General features: G+C 38.3%; 1 protein-coding gene across 3 annotated transcripts in view; it reads left to right on the top strand.

The window, feature by feature from the left end:
- Positions 1–19,804, top strand: part of LOC127647484 (histone acetyltransferase p300-like) — a 49,997-nt gene that overhangs the window by 16,987 nt on the left and 13,206 nt on the right. For 2 of the 3 annotated variants that reach the window (XM_052131746.1, XM_052131745.1), the window contains exons 11-19: positions 885–962; positions 1,055–1,143; positions 1,375–1,527; positions 4,995–5,414; positions 7,020–7,241; positions 7,392–7,554; positions 7,771–7,922; positions 14,241–14,480; positions 19,178–19,266. In XM_052131746.1, coding sequence (XP_051987706.1) covers positions 885–962; positions 1,055–1,143; positions 1,375–1,527; positions 4,995–5,414; positions 7,020–7,241; positions 7,392–7,554; positions 7,771–7,922; positions 14,241–14,480; positions 19,178–19,266 — 1,606 coding nt within the window. The remainder of the gene's footprint in view (positions 1–884; positions 963–1,054; positions 1,144–1,374; positions 1,528–4,994; positions 5,415–7,019; positions 7,242–7,391; positions 7,555–7,770; positions 7,923–14,240; positions 14,481–19,177; positions 19,267–19,804) is intronic. The other variant, XM_052131747.1, reaches the window with a different exon arrangement.

Here is a 19,804-nt window from a genome sequence, read left to right as displayed (position 1 = left end):
CCAGTTTTCCATTTGTTTTTCTATATAAACGCATTAGACGAACGTTTTTGTTTCACTTTGTTTTTATTTATTGAGCATCTCATACAGGATCATTGTTTTTTAGATGCCGTGTCAAGTTAAAAAGAACTTTAAAATGCATCTCAAGACACCTGGTTTCTGTTAAACTGTATTTTGTTAGCGCAAGAATGCAATCGGTCTGACGTCTTCGCCAGTGCTAGGCACACATCCAAAATGTGCAGTTTTAGCCTTCAAATGTGCATATTTTTCTTAAATTTCACGAATATTCAAATTTTGAATTTTAATTTCATAGCCCTAATGGTGATCAGACCTTTTGTAGCTTCAAAAATGACAAAGGAAACATAAAAGTAATGCATATGACTCCAGTGGTTAAATCCATGTCTTCAGAAAAAGTTAAAAAGGACTTCAATATGGATCTGTTTCTCACCCACACCTGTCATATCACTTCAGAAGACATTGATTAAATCACTGGAGTTACATTGATACATTTTATACTGCTTTTATGTGCTTTTAGGAGCTTCAAAGTTCTGGCCACCATTCACTTGCATTGTACGGACCTACAGAGCAGTGAAATATTCTTCTAAAAATCTTAATTTGTGTTCTGCAGAAGAAAGAAAGTCATGCACATCTGGGATCGCATGAGGGTGAATAATGATGATAGAATTTGGGTGAACTGTCCCTTTAAATGTCCAAATACTTTTGTGGCCACTGTACGTGTAACTCATAATTCTCTTGACAAAGTATTTGAAACAAGCCATGCACAATTTTATTGTAAATGCACACACTGTTGGAATAGGTTGCTACTGTTTTTTTTTTATTGTTTGAAGTATTTGTATTGAATGGTCTTGTAAATGAATCTCTCATAGATGGTCCCCATTCAGATCCATCCCTCGTTCAAGCCACTGGACCAAACCAGATGGTCAATAGAATGCAGAATCCTGCTGGTATGACATACGCACTCACTTAATGGCTTGTAGTAAAAGCACACATTTTCATTAGTGTGTTTGTCTCAGGTGTGACTCTCTCTCCTGTGCAGGTATAAATCAGTTTGCTCAGGTGGGAATGCAGCAGCCAATGGGTCAAAGATTAACGCCGCCCCTGCCAGTGGGAGCAAATCTCAATCAGGTAAACTTAAGAGTGGCCTGTGTGTTAGACATTTTAGAGTGATTTCTGCATAATAAAACTAATGTGTAATACTCATTTTCAAAATACTTCAATGCAAGTGCAAATGCAAACTATTCTAGTCTGAGAAGCTTCTTGGTTATTCAGGTTATCGTCGAATCAGCATCTCATTTCCGCTCGTTTGTGGATCCGACATCAAGTGTTTTATTTGGCATCTTTATTCTTTATTTTTAGATGGGTATGCAGGGAGCACCTCGAATGGCTCAACCCAATGTAACCCAGTTACAAAACCAGTACATGCAGAACCAGTTTTCAGGCACAGGTGCTCGACTGGGCCAGGGTGCGTCTGGCCTGAACCAGCCTGCAAGACAGGGAGCCATGCCACAGGTCAGCTATTACAACACATTAAAATATTTACTGTATATGACTCGGCATGATTTTATGTCTCTAATACCTGTCGGATTATTACAGTTTTAGTTTTGCTTGCTCTTTAGAACTTATTTAAGTACAGTTTTGTAATAACCCCTTTTAAAGACAATATAATTCCGACTGGTTTTGTTCCAATATGTATAAAAGGCAGTATTCAAGTAGAAATATTTTTATTTAAACATTTACAAAAACATACAATGCTAAATGAGGAAATCCATTAATGCTTGTAGCAACTCACAATGTAATAACTGCACATAATGTAATAAGTATAACATTATTGATGAAATAAAATGTTCGTAATGTAACAATTTTCTCAAAATGTAATAAATTCATGAGCTCCATAATGTAATGTTTTTTTGCATAGCGTCATAGGTTATTGTATGATACATTTGTTGCATTATGAACACACTGTATCAACTTATAATTTAATCACTGTTTATGTAATAGCAGCACATGTGTGTATAGGGTTCCCACGGATCCTTTAAAAGTCTTAAATTCAGGTTTCCAAAATTTAAGGTCATAAAAAGTCTTAATTATCTTAAATGATACAACAAAAGTCTTAATTATCATTTATAAAGGTCTTAAATTTGGGGGTGGAAAGACTGGAATATTGATATGACCTAATGTGATTATCAAACTTCAAAAGAATATGATCTGATTAAATAATTACCCCCCTGGTAATTGGTACTATATGGTTGTACCATAAACTGCATTTGGTATTTAGTTCAATTTGGCACTTGCCCCCTTCACAGGAAGGAAAGACTAAGAACATTTAATATACAGCCGTGGCCAAAAGTATTGACAGTGACATACATTTTGTGTTTTGCAAAGTTTGCTGCTTCAGTATTTGTAGATTATTTTTTCACATGTTTCTATGGTATACTGGAAAACAATGATAAGCATTTCATAAGTTTTAAAGGCTTTTATTGGCAAAAACATTAAATATATGCAAAGAGTCAATATTTACAGTGTTGACCCTTGTTCTTCATAACCTCTGCAATTCGCTCTGGCATGCTGAATATCAGATTCTGGGATAAAATCCTGACAGATGGTGATCCATTCTTGCCTTATTAGTGCTCGGAGTTGATCATTATTTGTGGGCTTCTGCTTGTCCACTCACCTTTTGAGGATTGACCACAGGTTCTCTATGGGATTAAGATCCGGGGATCAAAATTTCAATGTAATGATCTCCGAGCCGCTTCATTATCACTCTTGCCTTGTGTCATGGTGCTCCATCATGCTGGAAAATGCACGGATCATCACCAAATTGCTCCTGGATCGTTGGGAGAAGTTGCTCTTGCAGGATGTTTTGATACCATTCTTTATTCATGGCAGTGTTTTTGGGCAGGATTGTGAGAGAGCCCACTCCCTTAGATGAAAAGCAACCCCACACATGGATGGTCTCAGGAAGCTTCACTGTTGGCACGACACAGGACTCATGATAGCGTTCACCTTTTCTTCTCCGGACTATTGATTTTCCAGATGTCCCAAACAGTCAGAAGGGGGCTTCATCAGAGAAAATAACTTTGCACCAGTCTTCTGCTGTCCAATCCTTGTACTTCCTGCAGAATTTCAGTCTGTCCTTGATGTTTTTCTTGGAGAGAAGTGGCTTCTTTGCTGCCCTTCTTGACACCAGGACATTGCCCTAAATTCTTCACCTCACTGTACGTGCAGATACACTCTCACCAACCTGCTGCCAATGTTGAGAAAGCTCTGCACTGGTGGTGACACGATTCCGTAGCTGACTTCTCAGGAGGAGATGGTCCTGGCACCTGCTGGACACACTGGGACATCCTGAAGCCTTCTTCACTGCAGTTGAACCTCTCTCCTTGAAGTTCTAGATGATCCGGTAAATGGTTCTTACAGGTGCAATATTCTTTGCAGCAATTTCCTTGCATGTGAGGCCATTTTGATGCAAAGAGATGATGGCTGCACGTCTATCTTTAGAGGTAATCATTGCGAACAAGAACACAGTGATTGGAAGCTCTTCTTTCCTCCTTTTATAGCAATCAGTCTGCTCTTATAATCCAATCAGAAGAGTGATTTCACCTGACTAGTACTCGTTCACACTTTCCCAGGTGTTGCTGATATGATTAGTGAAATGATGTTAGCTGGTCATTTTGTGCCAGGGCCAAAAAAACGTGAAATTTGGGTTTTTGTGATAAAGTTAATTGTTTTGGCCAATGAAGCTTTTTGCAATTATTTTAAATGTATCACTCTGCACAATCTAGAAACAATGTGAATCAACACCACAACAACTAAGGCAGCAAACTTTGCGAAACTGTACAACACATAATTTATGTCACTGTCAATACTTTTGGCCACGGCTGTAGGCTACCAAATTAAAAAAAATATTGCCAGATTAATTGCCTTTCTATCAACACATTATCATATCAGTAAAATCTATTGGTCGACTTCTAATTTGTATCCATTTATATAATAGTACATAAACCAGTTTTAATGTGAACTCTATGTTGAAAACATGTCTTCACTTTTATAAACTTGCATATATCCTGCTTTACTGATAAGCAGTGTTAAGGGCATGTTGAATGTCAGCCCCTGCCTGTTTAAGTAAGAGTCTGTGATATTTTGAGATTATGTGGGTTTGTTTTGGTATGGGGTTACGGTATTCATTTTATTTGTTCAGGTCTTGTGAAAAATAAATTATAATAATTTTCTCCCAGCATAATAAAGTTGATCACAAAACTTTTTATTTAAATTTTTTTAATAGATGTATACGTTAAAAGAAATGTGGGCTTATTAGGCTACATTGTGAACTATAGTAAGTTTAAGCTTTCTACGATGTAATTATTAAATTTCTAATAATTTTTTAGATATAATTATTTAAATGGCTGTCATAAAAACTGCAAAAATATTTAATGCATTTATAATTGTAGCGGTATGCGTCTCTATAGAGAAGCTTTTCATTTTTCTTTCTAACGACCTAAGGACATTGGCTAAATCTTCCTGAGGTAACGTTAGGTGTACAAGTTATTCACATGCTGTTATACTGACGTTTCCTGCTGTTGAAACCACTTGGGCACATATACGAGAGAAGTATGTGAATGTAAGTTGTACTGTATCTTTCAACATGCCCTTCGATGTACATTCACAGGGTCTGAAATAAACTTCTTAGCCCACCAGCCAAGGTGGCTGCTAGATGAAAAAATGTACCAGCCAGTCAGATTTCTTACCGGCCAATTAAAAAGTGGATTTTTCAGACATGAGAGACAAATAAACAGTGCTGTAAGCATGTTTAAAAGTGAACTGCTCTTAAAGAATTTTATTGTCATGAATCGTGACATTGCTTAATTTTATTTCACCAACAAAATCACTGCAAATACATTGTAAATATTCAATGCATCACCAAGCCTAAAAGTATTATCACACAGTTATGTATTTCTTTGTCTCTCTTTCTGTCTCAGAATCAGATGTCCACTCCGCCATCTATGGGAGTCGGTAGTCCTATAGCTCAGTCCCAGTCAGTTGTCTCGAGCCCTGGAGCTGCAGTCGGTGCTCAAGGGTCTCCGTCCAACGTCCCTCCACCTGCTCAACAGTCGGGCTTGCACGCACATTGTCCTCCATTACGTCAGAACTCCCCATCTCCTGCACGAAGCCGCACCCCTACCCCTGCCCCGCACTTAACGCCCCCACAGTTGCCGGGAAACCAGACCCCCCAACCCCACACCCCCACTTCATCGTCTACTATGGCCCCACCTGCTACACAGCTGCCCTCCATGGCACAGGGAGTGGGCTCAGGAAAAGCCAGTCCGCTGCAGCAGTCACCACGTGGGGGTGGAGCCACCCAGAATGCCCACGGGCTTTGTGCACACCCACACTCTCCAGTGAGTATTCTGCAATCAAGCATGTTTTTGTTTAGGCTTCTCTGCTTGTTGTACACTCTAGGGCTGCACAATTAATCCAAATGAAATCGAACAACCGAATATTAAATTGCAAAAGCTAATATTTAATTCAATAAATAGTCTGCTCCTTTCAAAGTTTATTTGCATTGCTCTGTCCGGTCTATATTAAATGAGAGCATTGTTGCAGTGTTTTCAGAGCGGTTATGTGCTCCACAACTCCCTCTCATGCTTGGAGTAAAAGAAGTGCTCTTGAGTTCGGTTCCGTTTGCTTACGTGCGCTAAACGCTTTATTTACACTAAACTGGCGCGTCCTGAGTGAAGCATTTTTTTATATTATTTGCGGTAGCAGCATCTCAGTCTCCCCAAGGCACAGGTATCATAATAATGACAATGCAGAATACAAGATGGGGTATAATTCAAACATCTTTATTAAATGATTGCTGCATTAACAGCATTAACAGTAACACCTGAAGAGTCCAGAAACTTCTCTTCATTCTCCTGTCATTTGTTTACCTCACGAGAGAGCATGTCGCACTTATTACACTCCCCGTGGAAACAAGTGAAAGCGGAAGTAATATTACCAACATCCAACAAAATGAAAAGGAAGGAACGTACATATAATAAATCGATATCAAATATTTAGTTACTATAATATAATGCATTGCTAAATTAAATATAACAAAATATGGTGACAAACTAGGCAAAACTCAGTCAACTTGAAAATATTCAAGTTGACTGTGTTTCAAAAACTAATGATGATGATTAGTGGGCTGAGATCCTGTCACAAAATGGACAAAAAGAGGTATATGGTGGATGGTAACATTTGGATATGAAGAAGACTTTGTTTCACTGTTTAAATATTTATTTGTTTGTGGTTGAACTGAAAAAGGTCTCAGTTTGGTTCTTTTTAAGAGGGTTCAAGTGTGAAAACCCCAGCAGCCTTTTTGCAGTTGAACATGTGGAAAACATTACCATCATAATCGCAGCTCAAATCGCAATATTTTTCAAAATAATCGCAATATGAGGTTGTCCAAATCGTGCAGCCCTAGTCGCATCCTCACATTAGCTCTTCGTACTACTGAGCTGTTTTTTTTTTATAATTTTTTTTTATTTGGCTGTTCATTCTTTGTTTCTCTTTGACTGCTCTTTCTGCTGTTTTGCTTTTATTAGCTCTCTGACTCTTGTTTCTCATTAGCTGTTCTCTCTTGCTCTGCTGTTCCATATTGGCTGTTCTTTCATACTCTGCTGTTCCGCATTGGCAGTTCCTTCTGTCTTTTGTTTCTTATTTGCTTGTTCTCTCTTGCTCTGCTGTTCTGTTTTGGCTGTTTCTTATGACTGATTTATTTGGCTGTTCTCTCTTTCTCTGCTGTTCATTATTGACTGTTCCTTTTTATGTTAATTTGCTATAGACATTCCTTTCTTTACTGCTCAATATCTGTTTCTGACTTTTGTTTCTTATTTGCTTGTTCTCTCTCGCTCTGCTGTTCTGTTTTGGCTGTTCCTTATGACTAATTTATTTGACTTTTCTATTACTCTGCTTTTTATTGGCTGTTCTCACTTAGTTTGCTATTCTGTCCCACTCTTCAGCTATCCCAGAAATCATCTCTGACTGCAGACGGTCAGGCATCGACCCCTGCCTCAGTCAGCAGTGCCAACCCTGGCTCGCAGCTAACATCATCTGACCCCTCCGCTTCACTTGACACCAAAACTGAGGTCAAAGAAGAAGAGGATGACAATGAGACCGAGGAAAAGGCTTCTGGGAAAATGGCCGCTATGGAGCGTGAAATTAAGACTGCGCAGAAACCAGAGGTGAGTGCGGAAAACTTACATTTACAAAAAGAGACTGACAATCTCAAATAAACTTAAAATTATATGTAGAACTGGTTTATCCATTCATTCATATTTGTCTTGATTGGTCACTATGATTTTACTTAACTTTGAATGGTCTGATACTTAAAGGAAGAGGAGTCTGGAGGCAATGAATGTAAGACTGAGCCAATGGAAACATCGACTGGGTCGACAAAAGAGGACAAGAAGCCGGAGGTGAAGACCGAGCCAAATGAGGAAGAGGTGTCAGGGGGACCGAACAGCACCCCAGCAAACACGCAAAGCAAGAAGAAAGGTAGGATTTAAGCAAACGCATGTCACATTTCAGCCAGACTTACTAGCCAGAAACATTAAAATGGTACCTTTTATTCAAACATTCATTCAAAACCTGTGAATTTTAGTGACGCCCTAGTTCTATTCAGTAGGCTGTACATTTTTATTTACATGTATGTAAATACATGTGAATGTCTACTGATCTGCTTATTTCCACTTCTTCCTTCTACTATGTCAGTCTTTAAGCCCGACGAACTCCGCCAAGCATTAATGCCTACTCTGGAAGCTCTGTACAGACAGGATCCCGAGTCGCTGCCCTTCCGGCAGCCAGTGGACCCCCAGTTACTGGGAATACCCGTACGTATTCGAACTAGTAACAAAACTAACCTGGTAAGGGCCTGCGCTGACACGCATTATGCTACAATGACCTAGCGCTTTTTAGTCCTAGTCTCATTACTCTTTACCTTTCCCCCCCCTCTCTCTCTCTCTCTCTCTTCTGACTGCTGTCGTATGTCTGTGCTTGTGCGTTGAAATGAGAGAGAGACGTTGCAAGCTTGCCTCTGTAGCGTTTCTGTCAACCGAGTTCGAAAAGAAGGCAGTGAAATCTATGAACATCTATTCTTGTGGTCGATTTTTGTCAAATAGATGGACAATTATAATCCAAACCATGAGGCTTGCTTTAACTAGACTCCATTTGATGCAAGTCATGTCCACAAGACATTAGCTTAATTAACTTAAAATTGTTTTATGTAAGCAATTTACCAGAGCTGAATGTGGTTTTGAGGTTCATTGAATTGTGGTGTCAGCAAAATAGTTCATAATCAATCAATTCATTGGAGAAAATGAGCTGGTAGTTTTTGATTGGGAAACCAATTGGCAACCAATGTTAAATATTTGTGGTGGTTTGGCAACAAGATTTCCAGTCAGTGAAATGTCTAAACAGTTTTATAGCCTACTGCCTTATTTTCTCCTTTTTTACATTTTTACTTCACCTTTCTTTTGCTTATTTTCTTCTGCTTGAACTCAGGACTGTGACTAATTCATTAGCCATTGTAGTGTTTTTTTTTTTCTTCCTTATTCTCCACAATTTGGAATGCCCAATACGCTCTAAATCCTCGTGGTGGCGTAGTGACTCGCCTCAATCCAGGCGGCGGAGGACAAACCTCAGTTGCCTCCACGCCCGAGACCGTCAATCCGTGCATTTTATCACGTGGCTTGTTGAGTGCTTTACCGCGGAGACATAGTACGTGTGGAGGCTTCTAGCTGTTCTCCGCTGCATCCACGCTCAACTCTCCACATGCCCCACTGAGAGCGAACCACATTATAGTGACCAAGAGGAGGTTAACCCATGTGACTCTACCCTCCCTTGCAACCGGGCCAATTTGGTTGCTTAGGAGACCTGGCTGGAGTCACTCAGCGAACTCCAGGTTACCTTACTCACCTAGTTACCCAGGCCCCCCAGCTATTGTAGTTTTGAAAAATTTTACATTTATTTTAGAGACTTTTGCTAAGCTCACCAATCGTCACAGTTATTTTAACCACAGTTTGGTGGCACCTGGGTACATTTGAGGTGTGCCAAGGAAACAATACAGACAAAAAGCGTTGTTTGATATTAAAATGAAATGAACAGAAGGGGTCAGATGGAGATGTGAAATAAGACACATTTTCTCTAAAGTAAGGGACAGTAAATAAATATAAAATACGCTTGGGTCACATTGGATTTCGGGTGCTTAAAGCAAAGATATTAAGTAACCGAGCTTCGGACGTATTTTTTGTATATAACATTTAGTGGCTCTATTCCATCTGATCCTTGATTCAGTTACTCCGTTATATTAATTCCTCACTGGCTTGACCAATTCCAGACCAATATTTGTTTCAAACACCTCAGTCTGTCCAGGCATTGGCGTAGTCCCCATTGTATGATTTGTGATCCGCTTCTAATAAGGACAAATATGGTTATGTGAGCATAGATGAAGTCCCCATCATTGTAAAAGCCTTGTTAATTTAATAGACCGGTTTAATAGATGGTTTTGTTGCACTGTCAGATGATGGTGGTGACTGAAAGATGCCTGCAGCCCAGATCTGTTTTTTATTGACTCGTCTCTTTAACTGACAACTCCTAAAACCTCGAATTACTCTGTAAAATCCAATTAGTTGACCTTACTCGGTTTGCATGCTTTTTCAAAGTAAACATACTTATTTGGCTAACGTAAACTGAACTTAATTTTTTAAGTACTGTTAACTAGCTACAAGTAAGCTTAACTCATCTCTGATTAAATAATCATCGTTTTGATTTAATTATTTAAATTGGGTCTTAAATATGTCTTATAAAATATAAGGGAAATTATGACTAGACTCTAGGTTAGCCATATGGCACACTGGACTCTACTCAGTACTTCTTAGTGCACATAAATCTGCTCTACTGTAAAGTTAAATTGAGTAAACAAGAATGGTTTTAATATAACAGTCTCCAAGTTCATCAGAGGTAACACTAATCACACGCGTGGTGACTTCACAAAAATCTCAATTATCAACCAGCTACAACAAAACAACAACAATAGTCATAAGAATTAAAACTACATATATTTTGTTAAAAGTTCCCTTGTTTTGACCTAGCAAACATAATTTATTCTACACAGCCGCAAATTTGTACTTGGTAATTTTGAGTTAGTAGTACTTGAAGCCACAGTTTAAAGAACTTATGTGTTTGAGTTACTCAAAAAAAATTTTTTATTAAACATTACTTGAAATATTTTTAAGTAATGACAAATTTTGGATTTGGAGAGTAATGGTAACTTAATTAAACCTAGTAAGAATAGTAAAAACTTAAGAGTAAGTTGAGTAAACTATTTAGTATCATTTGAGATGACTACGTATTAGTATTTACAGTGTACAGGGATTTGCTCAAATCATGAAAAACAAGGGCAGGGAGATTGGAACAGAAAATACTTTTTTCAGCATTTTGACAATATTATTTATATGCATTTCTGCCTGTTGTTTCAGAGTTTCTTTAAAACATGATTAGTTTTAATAAGAATGCATTATTTTGACAACAACCATTGTTGCCAGGTAGAATCCGGCACTATAAATGCAGTAAATTACAGTAAAGAAATCTAGTTTTAAATGATCAAGGCATTTTATTACACACTATATTCCTCGATTGAACAAAATGTTTGATTTACACCAATATAAAAATAGAGCAATTTGTACTTATAATTTTTACTATAACATTTTAAAGCATGTCCAATGTCTTGCTGGGACTTCTGATGAATCATTGAATCAGTGCTTTGAACTGATTCACTGAAACAAAGAGTTCATGAGATCTGACTGTGTATGAATTTCTTTTTGCTGAACACAAATATTTTTAGAATAATATTTCAGCTCTGTATGTCCATTTCAATGCAGGTGAATAGTGAACAGAAATTTTAAGCTCCAAAAAGCACATAAAGGCATTATAAAAGTAATCAATGCATCTCCAGTGGTTTAATCCATGTCTTCTGAAGCGATCCAATCGGTTTTGGGGGAGAACCGACAAACATGTTTCTCCTTTTGCAGTTTATATCTTGCCACTGCAGCCTCTGGGCATGATCATGATTTCAAGCTTGATTGCACTTCCTAGTTCTTGACACATGCGAAGAGTGCTAGATGGCGCTTTAGGAAGTGTAATTGAACTGTAATCATGATTGCCATGGAGACTGCTGATGTCAAGATATATAGTGGAAAAATGAGTTACATTTTCGTCTGTTCTCACCCAAAACCCATTGGATCCCTTCAGATGACATGGATTAAATCACTAGAATCTCTTGGATTACTTTTATGCTGCCTTTATGTGCTTTTTGGAGCTTTAAAGTTCTGGTCCCCATTCACTTGCATTGTATGGACCTACAGAGCTGAAATATTCTTCTAAAAATCTTAACTTGTGTTCTGCAGAAGAAAGAAAGTCATACACATCTGGGATGGCATGAGGGTGAGTAAATGATGAGAGAATTTCATTTTTGGGTGAACTATCCCTTTAAAATATATCTCTGTCTCATCTCACTTGTACTCCAGAGTAATTGCTGGCAGCCTTTTGTAAACTGAATGGCTTAAGACAAAGTACATTAACACCATTGCGATATTCACAGTGTTGGTTAATTTTAATCAATGTAGTAATCAAATTAAGGATTCAGTATCACCTAGCCTTAATGAATAGATTCAATTTTAATTAAATCAATTCCTTTTTAATTGACTCTCTATGCTTCACACAATCTAAATACTGTGGGGTCAACGCCTGAAGTCGTGACTGTATTTATACTGTTTCGTTGATTTGTGCAGTTGGTAGGGCACTTGGAGCACTGAATCCCGCTATGAATTGTGATGTAAATGTTCATAGCTTTGCTGATTTATTTAATGTGTCTGGGATGATATCACCCATCTTGCACTCACCTCAGCTTACGGTTCCCTAAACCCTTACCCTGCCAACCTAGACTGCAATTTTAAAAGAGCAAATTCATTTATTAAATTAATTATGCATCCAGATATGAAACCATTCTACCAGACCTGGGTCATTATTTTCTTTTTTTGCTCCAAAGATTATTTAGTATAATTTCCGAGCTGAGAATCACAAATTATGGCTGAGCAAGGAATGACAATCCTAATGAATATTGGGTGAATCTCTCAAAGTAATGCCCGGGTCATAATGCACCCCAAAATTATTATTATTTTTTGCATAAAGATAATAAAGCCTATTTTAAAGACCATTCGTTTTTTGTGTGTGTGTGTGTGTGTGTGTGTGTGTGTGTGTGTGTGTGTGTGTGTGTGTGTGTGTGTGTGTTATGACATTTTCATTACAGTTAGCACATTTCACTCTAAATTAGGGATGTCCCGATCCGATACCTAGATCGGTATCGCATGGATACTGATGTTTTTAGACGGATCGGGTATCGGTCCGACGAGCCCGACCCAAATCCGATACTCTGTGTTAGTCATGTTCGTTACTGTCAAGCTTAAAAAATGACATAAAAGAACTGTTAAAACACCATTAAAGCGGTTCATATGACTAGTGCATTTTATTCAAAGCCACTTGAAGCCACGTGATAGCTCTGTGAATTGCAATAGGCTGTGTTTAATAAGTAAACATATATGTTCTTGCACGCGCAGCTTCAGCGCGGTAGTGAATGGTGCTTTTACACACACGCGCATGGCTATTTATAGCCTTCACCCGTGCACAATATTTCTGCGCTACAAACAAACATCTCAGATGTAGATGCTCAGCAGTTCGGTTCACTTATAATATGAACTTAGAAAGGCACTGGAGGTGCGTTTAACCAGAATTTAATTAAGAAGCGAATTAAACTGTGAATAAAAAGGGTGAGGGTTTAAAAGTTAAAGCTGTCACGGGAGACTCACGGAGAGGCAGAGATATGAACTCTGCAAGGTTTATTGAGCAGAGGATTGAAACATTGATGTAAATATTGTGAGTAAATTCAGTTAAGCAGAGTGGCAAACAGCAGGTAAGTAATATCCAGACAGTGTATAGATATGATGAAAGAGATAACTCAAAACAATTTTATGATACATGCAGGCAATAATGAAGACACATGATTGACATAGTAGAAAGTTCTGGAGTCTCAGAAATACTATCGATGAGAACAGGCACAGAGTGAGAAAGTGTGTGTGTGTGTGTGTGTGTGTGTGTGTGTGTGTGTGTGTGTGTGTGAGAGAGAGAGAGAGAGAGTGTGTGTGTGTGTGAGCGCGTGTGAAAGCGGGGTATTTATTTATGCAGTCATTGATTAGCCACTAATGATATGCAGGTGCGTGTAATCAGAACTCAGGGAGTGCCAGTATGCTAGTTAATAATAAAGTGTTTCTTAAGCTATACATTTATATTGAAATAATGTGTAGTTAACACATTAACTCTTTACATAGCCTATTAAAGAGTACACCCAATTATTTCCACACAATACTGTAAAGATATTATAAACTGATTATGTAAAAAAACAACACTGTATCGGATCGGTATTGGCCAATACTGAGATTTCCGATATCGGAATCGGATCGGAAGTGGAAAAAGTGGTATCGGGACATCCCTACTCTAAATAATCAATACTAAAATGTGAAATATAGCAGTAGTGACCAAAAAGTGTCAAATTTGAGTGAAAATCAGCTCAAATTAAATTTAGTGCAACAAATATTGCCATGATGTCATGATTCTTACAAATGTACTTTACAATTTTAATAATCACATTTTTTTTAAGTAATAGTTGGTTTAAATGTGCTTTGTTGTCATAAAAATAATTTTTGGCCATTTCTTTATCTTTCCCCACCTCAGTCCTTCAGTCTGTCATAATTGTCGCTGGCCCATATAGTTATGTGTGGGTGTGTGTGTGTGGGAGAATAAAAGATAAATGGGGTACAGATTTGAGTGAGGCAGTGGGAGTCTGTTACGGTTTTTTCTGTTTGTGCATGTGAACCTTTTCTACAGTGCTCAACATTGTCCCCCCGCACCCTCTTCTCTCTCCCCCGATTCTCAACACACTGGACGGTCCCTCCTTCACAACATCCTTCACCCCATCCAACTGGAACTTCTCACTTTGACCTGATGATCTTTATCCTTCAATTTGCCACCTTCTCGACCATGATGATGTTGATGACAACATGGATGATCTTCCCCCTGCAATCAATGTCATCTCTGTCATGTTCTCTTGTGGTCTGGATTTTTTCCTCCAGGACTACTTTGACATAGTAAAGAACCCGATGGACTTGTCCACTATCAAGCGTAAGCTGGACACGGGTCAGTACCAGGAGCCCTGGCAGTACGTGGACGATGTGTGGCTGATGCTCAATAACGCTTGGCTGTACAACAGGAAGACGTCGCGGGTGTATAAATACTGCTCCAAACTAGCAGAGGTGTTTGAACAGGAAATCGACCCTGTTATGCAGGAACTGGGGTATTGCTGTGGAAGGAAGGTGAGTTGTGTGTTGCACATTTTGGGTTGCATAGTGCACGTTTTAGAAAACCTAGTTTCAGCTCTGAAAATCGTATTGAATCAGTCATGTTCGAAGATATCGTTAGATTTTGATAGGGAATCCCTTTTCTTAAAAAATTAGGGCTGCAAATCAACAACCACCTCACGGTATTTATTGCGATACATATGTAATGATTCAATATATCACGATATTATATTTATATCGCAAATTAAACTGTGCCATACTCATGTTATCGACCCAGCTCGTCTGCGAGAGGAGTTAATTATGTGGGTTCAGTTTCAATCTGCAACTCATAGAAATTATTCTGAAAGCACAGCAACAATTTTGACACTATCGCGATACAGGACACGGCATAAATTAGTACACCCGCTTTGATCATAAAGATAGATTTCTATTTCTAAATAGGGCTGCAACTAGCGATTATTTTGATAATCGACTAATCTAATGATTATTAGAACGATTATTCGACTGCCGTAATTTCCGGACTATAAGCCGCAACTTTTTTCCCACGCTTTGAACCTCGCGGCTTATACAATGATGCGGCTGATATATGGATTTTTCCCGCTTTCAAATTTTATTAAAAAAAACATTCTGTGACGTGCTCAGTTTTTTGCGCGTGAAGCTTTCATTAGACCAATGAAATTGCCGAACGGGTTAAGGTCAAAACAACTTTTTTGTTTACTGTTTTAAATCGAGCGCGCTCAAACTTCCCATCATTCTGATTACGGTAGTAATTTTGTCACCCTCACCATGGCAAAGACATGGAGAAACGCATATGATGCTGCTTTCAAGTTGAAGGCGATTGATCTGGCTGCTGCACGGGAGCTTGGTCTTAATGAGTCGATGATAAGATGTTGGAAACAGCAGCGTGAGGAATTGATCTGAGGCTATTCAACTCCGACACCGAAGGAGATGACTTCAGTGGTTTCAGTGCACAGGACGAGGAATATAGTGACCAATGACTTTATTGGTAGGCTACTGTTTACTGCAAATGTTTTATTACAAGCCGTGTGTGGCAGCGGGGGCGTGGTCAAGCGCCCGTCCGGGAGAGAAAAGCGGTAAGGGCGCTTACACCTGCGCTAAATTATGTCTATTTAAACTTGCTTTTAGTATAACCAAGTGAAAAAATACACTTACACAAAATTCACTTATATTTGTCTCTTAAAGCAAGTCTAAATATCTTATATGTTGCTTCTCAAGTAAATGTATTTTTAGACCATTTTAAATGGAAGACAAAAACACTTAATAACAATAGGATTTTTTGCAGTGAAAATTTACTGGATTAAACTTAATAAAAAGTATTTTTTCCCTTTTAATTCAGTGAATGTCATTCTCTTTATTGTTAGTAAGCACATTTAATACAACCTTTAAAGCCAGGCACAAGCTGAATACCGTAATTTCCGGACTATTGAGTGCACCTGAATATAAGCCGCACCCACTGATTTTTAAATAAAATATTATTTTGAACATAAATAAGCCGCACCTGTCTAAGCCGCAGGTGCCTACCGGTACATTGAAACAAATGAACTTTACTCAGGCTTTAACGAAACAGTGGTGATGGTGTAGTGGTCTAAGCACATAACTGGCAATCTGGTAATCAGAAGGTTGCTGGTTCGAGCCCCACGGCCACCACCATTGTGTCCTTGAGCAAGGCACTTAACTCCAGGTTGCTCCGGGGGGATTGTCCCTGTAATAAGTGCACTGTAAGTCACTTTGGATAAAAGCATCTGCCAAATGCATAAATGATAAGTGTAAATATGCTGCTTCTCAGGTGAATGCATCTTTTTTAAAGGATTTTTAGATATTTAAAAATATTTCTGTTTTATTATATTCAACATTCTCAGATACAAATATTTCTTCTGCAGTATAGCTGCTAAAGACGTTTTCGATATTTATATTGGAAAACAAGCCAAAACAAATCAAAAACATATCCTGCTGCAGTGTATAATGGGGTGAAGACTTCCTCTCTCACCTTTCAGTTTACTTCAATCCATCTTTAACTCACAAAAAAAAACATCTTTCTTATTAATAAAGCTGCATATTGGTAATTATTTCACAATAAGAAATGCGCAGTGACACATATACTATATTATGCTTCAATAAGCTGTGAGCCATCATGTTATAGTCTAGCTGCATTAAGCGCACACAGTCGAGGGATGAGCATCCCCACTACAGAGTGTGAATCAGCAGGATGCAGTTTCAGTCTCTCCCCCTCAGATCGGGACATTCGTAAAACTCATAGAAGAGGTGCTGACCGCACAGAAAAATGCCAGTTTTGGTGTTTGTAGTTATTTACATGATCAGCTTCCTTATTATTGGAACTTTAATAGAGCTATAAATCATTAAATATAACTGCATTTAAGTGAACGTCGGTGTGTTTCCTTTAAAGACGCTCAACACACAAGTTTGGTTTCAGCGGAGTTCACAACGAGAGTGCTTCTGCATCTACTTATTTGCTATTTTTGTATAATTGCGATCTAATGGACATGAGTAATCTCATGTTACGTTAAATTGCGTCAAACTACTATTTGACAACGCAAATTTTTATTGACGATTTTTTGTTGTCGATAAGGTCGACTGATCGATACAGCCCTATTTCTAAATGATCACTATTATAATTCATGGGAAGATGACAAAAAGGAGGGAATGGGGTTTTGCGAGGGCTTGAAGCACGAAGTTACGGGGCTTGAAACATGTGCCGAGGCAGAGTTACAGCCAATAGAGGAAGGGATATACTAAAATCTTTATGGGCTTAGACTTCAATCAGGTTATTTGCTAAATAGCTTTCTGGATGTCTCCGGTCCTTTCCGGGGGTCTGAGACCTCCCCGTAATTCACACTGTGCCTGTTCCACTCCTGGAGGATGACATCCTTGAGTGCTTGGATGTTTGAAGGGGAGTGAAGCTCAAAATCAACATTTTGGGAAAGTGTTTGTACACGATGCAGTGCATAATGCATAATATGATGATCAAGCTGAATGATCCATGCATGAATAATAATAATAATTATTATTATTATATTTTTTTGCGATGTAGGTAATGATGGGAATTACAAGGTATTTAACATTTGCCATCCCTCTTAACGATGCTGGTTCCTTAATGGTTCCAAATAGGCTCGATGAAGCCAACATAATAAAATTACACATTGGTCACGTACACCCTACAACATTTAGGGAGTGACAGTCACATTTAAATGCTGGAGTGAATTCCATACATTTTCATTCCATGTTTGTACGGAATACAGGAGCGTCTCCCGCAATTGCAATGATTGACAAGTGATAACCATAGCAACGTTACAGCGTCTCACCTGTGAACAAAAACAAGCATGCCACTGGTTTAACCCATTTTGTGTTTGCTATTTTTGCTATCAGAGATGTATTATGGTCTGGCAATATTTAGTTAGCTGCTGTCGATAGAATCGCCATGTTTTGTTTATGCGAGTCTATAGGGGTATTTACACATGGCCACTTCATGTGTGCTTTCTGATTATGAAAAACCAAGCGTAAATGCCCTCTAAGATGGAAATAAATCCGATCGCATTTCAGACAAAACTTGGTTATGTGTAAATGCATCTGGCTGTTCAAGCCACATATGTGAACCGGCCAAACAGCATTACATCAGCATAGGGAAATAACATAGCGGCTGCTACCGTGTATTTGCATACGCTCGTGTCACGCATTAAATAAAAGTAAGAAATGCATGCATGCATGTTATTGGAGAGACAGCACTTTTGTCCCATTTGTTTGATGCAGATTGCTGAAGAAACTGAAACTAAACACTGAAATGCAGCTTATGTGCATGAAAATATCTTGCCTATGACAAGCCCAGAGGGGAAAAATAGACAGCACAGCACCCACACACACCGATAGCTGCCGGGCATTAGCATAGTCACGGAAGTAAACGCTGTTTTATTTGCATATAGCATCGCAATTTGAACTGTTTGGCGGAGACATGTGTAAAGGAATGTGCTTAATCGTAAAACAGTCCGATCAGTAAAAACTAGGGCTGTCAATCAATTTAAACTTTAAATCAAATTACATGACATGCTAGTTAGTTCTTATAAATAATGCATAGTAATTGAAATATTAATCAATATATATGTAGGGCCTATAATAAATATATAATACGGATTGAAATTCAGTTTGAAATTAATTGCATTATTGTGGCAGATGAATAAAGAATTGATTAGACCATATAAAAATTGGCTGGTACCTCACAATACGATACATATTGCGAAACATGCGTCACAATCCAATGTACCGTGAAGCGTGTTCACAATATCATAAATGGATCGCGATTGAGAGAGAGTGAATCTGGTGGTTCAATTTTAATCTCTCGCTCTCCACACAGTCGGCTCCGACCGCACTGAAAAGTAGCAGTCTCAGAGTTTGCATTTATTTAGGTCTGCTTCATGATTGAACTGTAGGACAAATGAATACACAAATACTGTAGATGAATAAAAATTGTGATACATTAGATCCCTGTATCAATGCAATATTTTGGGGGAAAAATGATTTATATCAATGTTATTGTATTTAAATTAATTATTGAACATGGGGTGTTATAAACATTCCACTTCGTATGCTTTAATATGATTGGAAATGTAATTGGATATCCTTCCCTCTTTCTTTTAATCTCCGACTCTCGATCCCTCTCATTCTCTTTCTTTGTCTCTCAGTTGGAGTTTTCTCCCCAGACTCTCTGCTGTTATGGCAAACAGCTGTGTACTATCCCTCGAGATGCTGCATACTTCAGCTACCAGAACAGGTCAGTATTATACACCCTATTCTCACACTGTAGACTAAATCACTTATACCCTTAATAACACCCAGGAACCCCCCACAGTCTTTCTCAAACCTGTGCATATGGCTATCGAGAATCTTAGTGCATGAATAACCACTTGCACTTTAAAAAGTGAATACAATTTTGTGCTGTATTTTGCATATGAACAGAAGCAAGTTATTATATAATAACTTAGTTTAAACTACTCTGTTTAACACGCACACACACACTCTCATTGTACATGGTGTAATTGTATAGAAAAGTAGCCAGGTAAGTATTTTAAAAGTTATTAGATTTTGATACGATAAGATTTCTTGCATATGCTTTGTAAAAATGTAAATGCTGTTCTGCTATGAGCACATATTTCCCACCTCAGGGTGTTGTTGAATTTCAGGCCTGTTTATTTGACTTTCCGTGGCACAATAGACCACATTTCACATCTCTGCTCTGTTTCTGATTTTCAAACGGCCATTTTAAAGAGGGTCTGCTTTAAATGATTGTCTCCCAAATCTGTCCTGTTTTG

The sequence above is a fragment of the Xyrauchen texanus genome, chromosome 8 (genome assembly GCF_025860055.1).
Source record: "Xyrauchen texanus isolate HMW12.3.18 chromosome 8, RBS_HiC_50CHRs, whole genome shotgun sequence".
Classification (NCBI taxonomy): Eukaryota; Metazoa; Chordata; class Actinopteri; order Cypriniformes; family Catostomidae; genus Xyrauchen; species Xyrauchen texanus.
Note: the sequence above shows the minus strand (reverse complement) of the source record. Positions and strands in the feature narration are given on the sequence as shown.